General features: G+C 33.4%; 1 protein-coding gene across 6 annotated transcripts in view; it reads right to left on the bottom strand.

Annotated features, from left to right (window-relative positions):
* LOC149799243 (ras-related protein Rab6) overlaps positions 1-11,633 on the bottom strand; it is a 58,169-nt gene that overhangs the window by 15,919 nt on the left and 30,617 nt on the right. For all 6 annotated transcript variants that reach the window (XR_016421117.1, XR_016421118.1, XM_089958517.1 and 3 more), the window contains exons 5-7: positions 10,734-10,845; positions 8,715-8,808; positions 6,521-6,584 (exon numbers count right to left, since the gene is read on the bottom strand). Coding sequence is in view for 4 of the 6 variants with exons in the window: in XM_089958517.1 (XP_089814643.1) it covers positions 6,521-6,584; positions 8,715-8,808; positions 10,734-10,845 (270 nt within the window). In the remaining 2 variants the exon portion in view is untranslated. The remainder of the gene's footprint in view (positions 1-6,520; positions 6,585-8,714; positions 8,809-10,733; positions 10,846-11,633) is intronic.

The following is an 11,633-nucleotide window of genomic DNA, read 5'->3' as shown; positions in this document are numbered from 1 at the left end:
CTAGCAAGGTAGCTGTTAGTAACATTGTTGTAAGTCTTTGGTATGATGCAGCTGGGGGTTTGAACCCATGATTTCCCATATCAGAGGCAGATGCTCTAACCACTTCGCCACCAGAGCTTTTGCCAATGTGGATATCTGAGAAAGCTTACCATCAGCTTCTCCTGGGTTAGTGGTTCTTCCTGCGGTTCTCCTGGGTTCTTCCCAAACCAGATATACTGAGTACCATGTATAGCCTATCATGTACTGAGTACCATGTATAGCCTATCATGTACTGAGTACCATGTATAGACTATCATGTACTGAGTACCATGTATAGCCTATCATGTACTGAGCACCATGTATAGCCTATCATGTACTGAGTACCATGTATAGCCTATCATGTACTGAGTACCATGTATAGCCTATCATGTACTGAGTACCATGTATAGCCTATCATGTACTGAGTACCATGTATAGCCTATCATGTACTGAGCACCATGTATAGCCTATCATGTACTGAAAAATGGTGTTAAACCCACAAGAACAACAAGCACTGCAAAGTGATATTCCATAGTAAAACAAACACACACACACACACACACATCATTCAATGTAAAATAAATAACTCATACTAAAAAGAATTATACTGGGAATCTGTCCATCTGTATGTCTGTCTCTCTACATCTATCTGAACTCTGTTCAAATACAAATTTACATGTTTTTCAGCTATATCATTTTAGTTGTAATCTGAGAGAAAAATGCTAGTCAAAAAGTTTGTTCAGGATCACTAACGTCAACTTCTAAAAAAGATTTCATTGTAATAGAACATAAAGATTAGTTACTGATCAGATAACAATTTTACACATTATGGACATTTCTTTGCGAAATTTATGTAAACCATGCCCAACACCTACATTTAGACATTTCTGTGGGAACTTTTAAGTGTCTATACATGTCCACCACCTACACTATTAAGAATAAATTAATATAAACTGCTCTTTTCTACTAAACTAAATTAATGGTAAGAGTGTGTGTGTGTGAATTGGATTTTTAACGTAGCTTTAACAATGTTTCAGTCATATTGCTATGATGTCTGCAGTCTGACAGTTTATAGAGATGTCTAGCACTGGGGGCATCATGCCACAGACATGTAGCATGATGTCCCACCCAGTCACATTATCCTGACACCAGGCTGACCTGTCCTAAAAACTAACCTCTTATTGCTGAGTGCCAAGTGAGGCAGCTGTTGGTACCATTTTTATAAGTCTTTGGTATGACTGCCAGGGTTCAAACCCATTACCCCCTGAGCTGAGGCAGAAGCTCAAACCACTTAGGCAACTGGAGCATTGTGAGTCAAGAAAGCACAATATGTAAATTTACCTGCTGAAATATCCCATACTGTTAATCAGCAGGTTGGTGTTATGCAAGTACTTTGATTAGAGAGATAAATACAATCTCAAAACAAAAATTCTTCTCATGGCACTGTTTGCATATTTTCAACTGTCTACTTAGTTACTAGTAAGAAAAAAGAACACAGACCAAAATCATTTTGTCTGCTAAAACCCAAGTGTGTAAAAAATAAATATGTTCCCTATAAAGCCCTGATGGATGCAAAATAAAAAGTCACCTGATTAAAGATAAAAATCTAAAGATATATTTATAAAAAACTGTACAAAAATACCTAGGAAGACAAACCTTTCAATTAAGCATAATTACGAAGCATTAAAAGATACAAGGCAAAAATGGCACAAACCTTTCAATTAAGCATAATTACGAAGCATTACAAGATACAAGGCAAAAATGGCACAAACCTTTCAATTAGGCATAACCATGAAGCATTACAAGATACAAGGCAAAAATAAAATACCTAAGAAAGAAAACCTATCAAATAAGCAGAACCATTAAGTGCCACAAGTCAAAATGGAAAAACACACTAGTAAGATAAACTGTTCCAAACAAATGAAAACATGAAGCACTCAAGACAAAAAAAAGTATAAAAATGTTAAAATCCTTTAAAAGTACATAAAACAAAAGATGAAGGTAAAAAATATAAACTCCATCAATGGAAATAGGAAACAAAAGCAATTGCAGGAACTAGTGCTGCACGCCTTGTATGATAAGAATTTATTGAAGGGCTTAGGAAATATATACAAATGAAAGATGTGAACCAAAACCTTCAATTTCCATCATTGTCGGCAGCAGAAAATTAACTGGCATGTCGCACTTTCCCCCTAATGTGGGCTCAAAAGAAGAAAAACTACATTTACTGGAATATATTTTAAAGTTATAGCTAACAAGAAACTATCTGAAGCTATTTACAACATAAACTTTCATTGCATGTAACAACCACTTACGAAAAACGGCAAAAATCTGTAACCAAAATGAAACAGCAAAATGATGGTTCAAAATCCACACAACAAAGACACAGTTTAAAAAGACTTACCTTTTCAACTTGTGATGCCATCTTCATGTAATAATATTAGAATAGATATTCTACCACTGGTATTCAATTATCAAACCAAGTTTACGTTTAACGTCTCACTCTGCTATGTGTCATGCACATTCTTTACATATCCTCACTTCTGATGATTTATTGTGACAGATAATGTCCTTCCATCATCCAGTTATTGTAACCTGAACTCCATGTGCACAATGATTGGGGAAGCATGATCAATTCTTGGCATGATGTTTCACAAGGGCAAGTGGATACCAATGAAGGTATCATCGGATCCTGGATGCAGACCCCCCTCCCATGAATCTGGGAAGGAAAGTATTGGTCACAGGTCACAATTACATTAATATGAACACCTATCTTATAACTTGAACTCCATATACACTGCCTGTGGGGGACAATCATTCTTGGTATGGGGAAAGACAACAACAAAGGATTCAAACTGTGACTGAAGCTGGAGGTGGGGATTGATAGGGGTAATAAAACAACATTAATCTGTGATGGACTCCATCCCAGTTCATAATGAGAATCTAATATGGTAATTATCTTCACTAATTGAAATTAATATTGCATACATTTTATACAACAATTCTTTCTAAAATAGAAAAATAATTCTACCAAACATGAATGGCCCACCAATGTAAGACCCTTGAACCAAATAAGAGTACATCAACAAAACGCACATACTGAGTCCTAAATGCATCTGAAGACCATCTGGACCTACTTAAAAATAACTATAACACTACACACCCTTTCCAAGAAAAAGATTGCTTTAAATTACTCTAAGCACAAAAGCTGTTAAACAGTTATTTATAAATAGATTAGCTTGCAGCAAACCGATGATATCTGAAATGTCACTTTAAGGATTTGACCACAACAGCCAGATTTTCATCATTTGCTATTATTCTGCAAGTCTGTAATTTAAGGGTCATTTCCATAAGATTTGCATTAAAGCATCAGAGTAGGTACATCTTGCACAATAAATGTTTAAACTGATAAAAAAACAGCTTGTTTTTTAACACAATTAACAGGAAATTGTATCTGACTCGGCAATTAGCAGAAACAGGATAAAGTGATAACATAAAGAAAGCACTCTCTTGCTAGAGGAAACAAACAAATCTCAGCAAAGACAATGAAACATGACAATATTAGGTCATAGTGAGCTAGTATTGGAATGATGATGTTATGCATACTATAGTTTCCACACAAAGAAAAAACTGACAAGACTGCCTGATAAATTGATCTAAACAAAGTCAATAATGCATGAAATATAGGTCACAATAACCAACTTTTGCAATGATGCTGCATGAAAAATAATGTATCCAGAGAAAAACATGACTACACTTAAAGCTGTATGACACAATGTTCAAGCAACAATAAGTTATTGAAGCATAAAGTGCAGGTCATGATAACTTATTTTTGGCATTACAGTTTAGTTGGATCCACACACTAAATAACACACCATATATGCAACAGTGCCTGCAAATCTAAATGAAGGAATGATGTTGACATGGGCAGACTGATGAGGTTAACACTAAATTCACCTTTCACAATTACTGATTGTGGACAATACAAAAATGGTGTGTGCCCTCTAAAAGCAAATATACATGCTGGATTCAGGATAACAAGTGGACATTAAAATTCTCATATCTATTACTGAATTGATTTATTTTAAAGACCTAATCTCATTTCCATTACAAATTTTTACATAAAAAAGTAAATATTGTATTAAAAACAAATAAAAAACATACCAAAATGCTTATCAATACATGAAAATAAAATTCAAACGACTGTTTCCCACATGAACATAAATAACACCTAAAATTCAACTAACCCACTGTTTATATGGAGTGAAACTTGTATGGAAACCTTAACCTCAAACCTTCCCATAAACGGCAACAACACTGCCCCCATGTACAACTGGATTAAAATGTATTGCACAAGATGAGGCACATACTACTTAAAACACCATCAAATGCCAAGTTCTTCCTACAAGCATTAAATGAATCCCTGAACACAAACTTGTACCTGCTGTCTTCAGAAAGTAAACCTTAAACACAAACTTGTATCTGCTGTCCACAGAAAGTAAACCTTCAACACAAACTTGTACCTGCTGTCTACAGAAAGTAAACCTTCAACACAAAATTGTACCTGCTGTCTACAGAAAGTAAACCTTCAACACAAACTTGTACCTGCTGTCTACAGAAAGTAAACCTTCAACACAAAATTGTACCTGCTGTCTACAGAAAGTAAACCTTCAACACAAACTTGTACCTGCTGTCTTCAGAAAGTAAACCTTAAACACAAACTTGTACCTGCTGTCTTCAGAAAGTAAACCTTCAACACAAACTTGTACCTGCTGTCTACAGAAAGTAAACCTTAAACACAAACTTGTATCTGCTGTCCACATAAAGTAAACCTTCAACACAAACTTGTACCTGCTGTCTACAGAAAGTAAACCTTCAACACAAACTTGTACCTGCTGTCTACAGAAAGTAAACCTTCAACACAAAATTGTACCTGCTGTCCACAGAAAGTAAACCTTCAACACAAACTTGTACCTGCTGTCTACAGAAAGTAAACCTTCAATACAAAATTGTACCTGCTGTCCACAGAAAGCAAACCTTAAATGCTAACTTTTACCTTTTAACTTCTTCCCATATATTTGCTAAAAGACACCCCCAAGTCCAAGTCTGCTTTTCTGTAATTTTGCATCATTTTTATAGTTGAATGTTTCAATGCAGGATGATATTTTATGTTTTATATATGTTTATGTTTTCATAGATGCTTGTGCATGTGTTCCAGGCTTGATACTTTGAATTTTAAAATTACCTAATTATTTAGTGTCAAGCCAGATTCTTCACATCATGTTGTATATACTGTGTTTATTGTACATAACAGATAGAAGGCCTCAAGGTAGATTAGTTCTGTAACTAACTGAGTTACCTTCTCTAAATAAAGTCTTTATTATTATTATTATTATTATTACTATTATTATCAGTCAATTGGGTCAAGAAAACGTTAAGATCATGCACATGCTATTTAACCAAAACCTTTAAACTAAAACATTTCCCCATAAATTCTGATAAAAATTATCAAAAAGGTCACATGATATGCTAATGCACATACAGAAGTGAAATTTAAATTGCAAGTTCACTTCATATCAGCCATCATAAAAACCATAAACACAGACTTTAAGCTGCTTTCTACAAATTTTCATGTTAATGAAGTGTCAACTTAAACTCCCTGTGCTTTGTACAGGAAAGCTAAAAATGTGATAACTTTCTAAGTTATAATGTGACACAGCCACAGTGCAAATTTAGAAAATGATAATCTGTATATAGTAAGGATGCAAACAGAAAAAAACCCAACAACAAAGTATGAAATAAATATTGACTTGCATCCTATATAAATTTTAGTACAATGAACTAATATCCCAAATATTGAGATTGTTAGCAGATTTTTTTCTTCAAATATACAAAAGAAATAAAGTACATTGAAGCAAATGTTCCTAAGCTTTCTTTTTAGTTTTTAATCTCATCTATGTAAAAAAGGTTGATAAAGAAGAAAACAAGTATTAGTAAAACTGAAAACTTATGCGTATGAGAATGTCAGTTACTGGTGTCTGCAACTCCTAGCATTTTGACAATGTTATACTAAAGATACACTATGCACTCTGGTGAACCTTTCTGCCAAGTCCATGTACTATATCCAATGGTTAAACTGGAAATATTGTCATTTTTATAAATAAAAGTCAAGTTCAGCTGGCTGGTCACACAGACATTGTGACTATGAAATAAATATTGACTTGCATCCTATATAAATTTTAGTACAATGAACTGATTAATATCCCAAATATTGAGATCGTTAGCAGATTTTTCTCTCTCAAATATACAAAAGAATAAAGTACATTAAAGCAAGTCTTCCTAAGCTTTCTTTTTACAGCTTTTAATCTCATCTATTTAAAAAAGGTTGATTTTATAAAAATGAACTAATTCTATTCTTTTTATAAACAATTCTTGGCCCATCAACCATTAATATGCAAAAAATGCATGAAATAAGTGAAGCTTTTGATTAGAAAAAGGATACTCTCTCCTTTTTTTGGTTCTGTCTGTTCCATTCCTGGCAAAGCAGCTGCCACCCTTCTAAAAAGCTGAAAAAGAAGTAGTAGCAAAACTGAAAACTTATGCGTGTTAGAATATTAGTTACTGGTGTCTGCAACTCCTAGCATTTTGACAATGTTATACTAAAGATACACTATGCACTCTGGTGAACCTTTCTGCCAAGTCCATCTACTATATCCAATGGTTAAATTGGAAATATTGTCATTTTTATAAATAAAAGTCGAGTTCAGCTGGCTGGCCACGTAGACATTGCGACTTTTAATATTTCCTGCCTTTATATAGCACTGCAGAAATTATAAAACATTTTTTTCTTGTTATTTCCAAATCACAAAAAAATAATTACACTGGCTCAAAAATTTTTTTACATTGGTTCACACAAAAAAATCAACCACACGTTCACAAAAAAATAATTACACTGTTCACAAGAAAAATAATTAGTGATTCACAAGAAAATTACATTTGTTAACAAGAAAAAAACTACAATGGTTTGACATACAATGGTTTGACAATGATGCTATTCTGTACACTGAACATCATTCTCATAATGAAGACTGACAGCTGATTGACAGCTTCTATTTAAACTCTTTTTCAACTGATCATGACTGACTGTGTTTATATAATGAACACTGCTCTGAGAATTTGAAAAATACCACTTTTATGCAAAATGAATTTCTGGGATTTCCTATGTATTCCACAACTCTGATCTTGAATTCCTTGAATAAACACTGGATTTATCTACACCTCTTAAACTGTAAAAAGACTTGTTTTTCAATACTTTTGTTCTGGATGACCAATGGTAAAATGTGAAACAGAATGGTCTTATGTTATGTTTTTAGGCTAAATAAACATCAACACAAGAAAGTTTGAAAACAACAAGCTTTGAAAAATTTAACAAAGTATTTATTTCCCTGGAAAAATATCATAAAAATATAAAAATAAGAACTTATGGTTTTAAGAATCAAATCCAAAAATAATCCAAGAATAATCCACGATTAAACTTTTAGAAGTCCTGATAATAAAATGTTCTAATGATTTCAAGTTTGAGTGCCGACGAAGAATCCAAGATTGAAGGCGATGACACATACTGTATCCTGTACTGTGTTGAAGTCTACAGTTCCTGGTAGAAACACAAGAAATAATTTGGTGACTGAATTAATGAAATTTCTTTGTTCAAGAATTCTGCATGAGCACTCAAAATATTTCCAGAGAAACGAATTAATCTTTTAGAATCCAAATAATCTGAATAAACATTAAAATTCCCAAAATGACACAACAAAAGAAACACCTTATGTCCCGTGTTCAGAAGCCCAACTGAGATCTCTCTCTCCAAGCAATGGTTTAAAACTTGAATTTTGCGCAAAACAGATGCCCAGATAAGGGTCACATGATCATGTTTACAACACATACTCTCAGCATGGCCCTGACAAGAACCAATGATTTTACTCAAAGAATAAAATAAAGAGTTGTTTACTTCATTAAAATAATTTTACAAGTTGAGGGTCACATATCCAACACAGCCTCAATCTCAAACTTATTATTCCTACAATAAGTTTTAACAAACTTGATTACGTGACTGTTGCTAATTTTGAATTAAGGTCAGGAGCTAGGTCAGCTTTAAGTGTTTAGAAAATGAGCAGCCAAAGTCAAACTATTTTCTAGAAAAGTATCAAGTCTCTAGTAAACAGAGCTACATTATTTTGACATATAATGAAATTAAAAAAATAAAAAGATTTTAAAACTTGAAAACAATTAAATCAGATATAAATTAAATCAAATATATATAATAATGGGACATGCTCACAATGTCTCCAGGATCTGTTTAAATGACTGCTGCCACAACTTTCTCAGTTATCTGCATCTCCCTAAACTTTTAAGGGCATCAGTTAGAAACATATTTTTTCTAAAATTTCAGTCTTACTATCTGTGCTATTTTAGAGATCTTTTCAAGGATATTCATGAACACCAATTTTTGTCTCTACTTTGTCGAAAGACACCTCTACAGTCTGTTTATCTTTTTTTTCTAATCCGCTAATTATAATATAAAATAGTGTACATGTACTTTGAATATATATGTATTATTATTATTACACATATATACACACACATGTATATATCATACTTTTCTATGCATGCACCTCAAGGGAGATAATTCTGAGTACCTGTTTCACATTATAGCCAGCTTTGGCACTAGTTTCTATGAACATCACATTCAATTCCTTTGCCTTCTTCTCTCCTTCTTCTGTTGTTACTTGTCTGGAAAGATAACAATATGACAAGCTAATCTTACATTTCTGTGTAAATGATTTGTTAAAAAACATACTTGTTTGTCTGCTTAACATTAAAGATATTACAATTACAGAACCATATTTCATTGAAAACAGTCCAATTGTTGTGACACAATTTTCACCAGCTTATGAATGTACAGAAGATAATAAGCTTAGTTTTTAGGGTAATCTTTGACACACCAGGGTATAATTTTTCCAGAATTTTTCAAGTTGTTGTTAAAATTATGCCCTATTCTTCAACAGTTTACAAACAAGCACTTTGAAGGGAAGTGCCACAGTTGTTACTCAGCAGGTTAAAGGGTAGAATGTGACTGGCTGCCATTCAAAGTTTAGTTACCTATTATTCAACTGGGTACTTTCTAATGTTGGATGTTCCTTCTGCATAGACAACCATTTGTGTTTGATTAACATTTGAAAATTATAATAGGCATTCGAGGTGCAGAAGCAAACTGACTATATAATCTACTCAACTGTGAGCAGCTTATGCCAAGATCTATCATTGTATAATCCCGAGACATATATTGCTCTTTGATACCCTCTATTTATGTTTGCAAGTATAAAGCATCAACCAGCATCTACCACTGGATAATCAACGGACATATCAAGCTCTACACTATCAGTCTACATTATGTGTTTAAGTAAACAGCACAGACATTTATATACCATTATATAATCCACAGAAACCTGCCTCTATGACATCAGTCTACTTATATTTTTAGGTAAACATTCATAATCCACAGGCATATATATGGCTCTATGATATCCACCGACTTATATTTTTATGGAAACAACACTGACCATGATCTACCACTACATAATTCAGAGAAACCTGACTCTGTGATATACATCTACTTGCGTTTTCAAGTAAACAACATCAACCATGATATACCGTTGTATAATCCACAGAAATCTAATCAGATCCATCTACCTATGTATTCAAGTAAACAGCATTAGGCATTGATCTACCACTGTATAATACACAGACATTTCAACCTCTAGACAAGCAGTATTGACTACGACACATTACAATGGCAAACCTGACTCTGTCATGATAAAGCTTTGCAGAAAATTTAAAGATTTTGAGCAATACACTGTACATGTATTTAAATCGGAAATCTCACTCAGAGTATACAACCAAAGACATTTTTAATTGGTCAGAATATTTCAGAGTAAGATATTGAAGTTGAGTGAAATTTTATGAAGGAGGGGTCTTGGCCTATGGTGTTTGAAGTTGAGTGAAATTTTATGATGGAGGGGCCCTGGCCGATGGAGTCGAGTGAAATTTTATGATGGAGGGGCCTTAGCCTATGGTGTCTCAAGTCGAGTGTTTATAATATATAGGAAAATATAGCACACTGTGACTTACCCGAGTAAACAAACAGCAACAGGATGCTAAAATAATCTTTCAACTTTTCATTTATAATTGTAAGCTGCAAGAAAATGGTAAGGGAATAAAGCTGATCTCAGTGATTCTTACACAGAATAATATTCCAGCAAGATGACAACAATCATCTGTTCAGAGGAAATGATATTATTAACAATTCTACACCATATATGATGCTAATACAAAATAATAGTCAGGCTAAGCGCAAAAGTTCTGTTTTGCAACTAACAATTACAACAAAATAAAAAACCAAATGCTTTTCAAATAAAAAAGGTAAAAAGAGAACTAATAAAGAACAATTAACATCTTTGAAATTTCAAAGTTTAACATCAAATCAAAGTAAGGATGGGTTCTGGTTCTAAGAGCTCTCTCTAGCAAGAATGAGAGCAACTAATTTTGGGAAATATTATAAAACAAATACTGCCTAAATATACTGAAAGCCTTATCATGGCACTGAAAAGTGATATTTAATGTTTGGCTAATTTTACTTTCTCTTGGCATTTACTTACCTTTTATCTGATAGATCTGTTTTATTTCCTACAAGCATAATAATAACATCGCTCCCTCTCTCTGTCCTGACATCATCTATCCATTTTGATGTTTGTTGAAAAGAATTAGCATCTGTAAAGAAAAATGATCTACAACTACACCTCTCCCTTGATAATTCGCACACAATGGGGTCCACAAACATAGATTGCACTATAAGCAAGGCGCGAGTTACTGAGGGACCTCCAAAAATTGCTTTGACATCAAGAAAACCGTGGGGGGAGCGGCATTAGGGAATTGGATGCTTACTGACTGAATCCTTATTTATAATCATGTCAATAATAATTTTTTATAATGCGCTTTTCTTATGAACTTCATTATAATGTTTAAGTAACATTTTTTTTCTCTCAAAATGTCCAACATGTAAAAGATCATTCCAACTGGTTTTAACAACCATCACATGTACGTGTGAAAAATTGGTGTGTTACGTCACTGCTTTTTGTTTTCTTGCTGTGTCTAGTTCCCATAATGGTGTTTAATATTATCCTGCCAAATTGGGAGTCAACAGAGCAGGGAACTAGACTAACTGTTGTTACACACCAAACAAGATTCCTTTTTTCAAAAACATGCAACATTTATTTCGTGAGACAATTGCTCAATTAGTACAATATTGATGTCATGAATTAATGAATTGGAATTAATAATGAAACTTCTTATCTTCCTTGAGGATATCTCTAAGTGCCAGTTCAAGAATTCTCTAAAATTCGCTTGCCCACAATGTTCCGTATCTGTGAAATCAAACTCTTTATTTTACGAAGTATTCATTTTGCTTGGCTGCCTTGTTATCTTTGATCACAGTTATGAAAGAGTCGGTTAATTTAAGTAGTTTATGTTGCATACACAATAACATTTATAAGTGTTTG

Source organism: Sinohyriopsis cumingii, chromosome 5 (genome assembly GCF_028554795.1).
Source record: "Sinohyriopsis cumingii isolate HCF-2022 chromosome 5, ASM2855479v2, whole genome shotgun sequence".
NCBI lineage: Eukaryota > Metazoa > Mollusca > Bivalvia > Unionida > Unionidae > Sinohyriopsis > Sinohyriopsis cumingii.
Note: the sequence above shows the minus strand (reverse complement) of the source record. Positions and strands in the feature narration are given on the sequence as shown.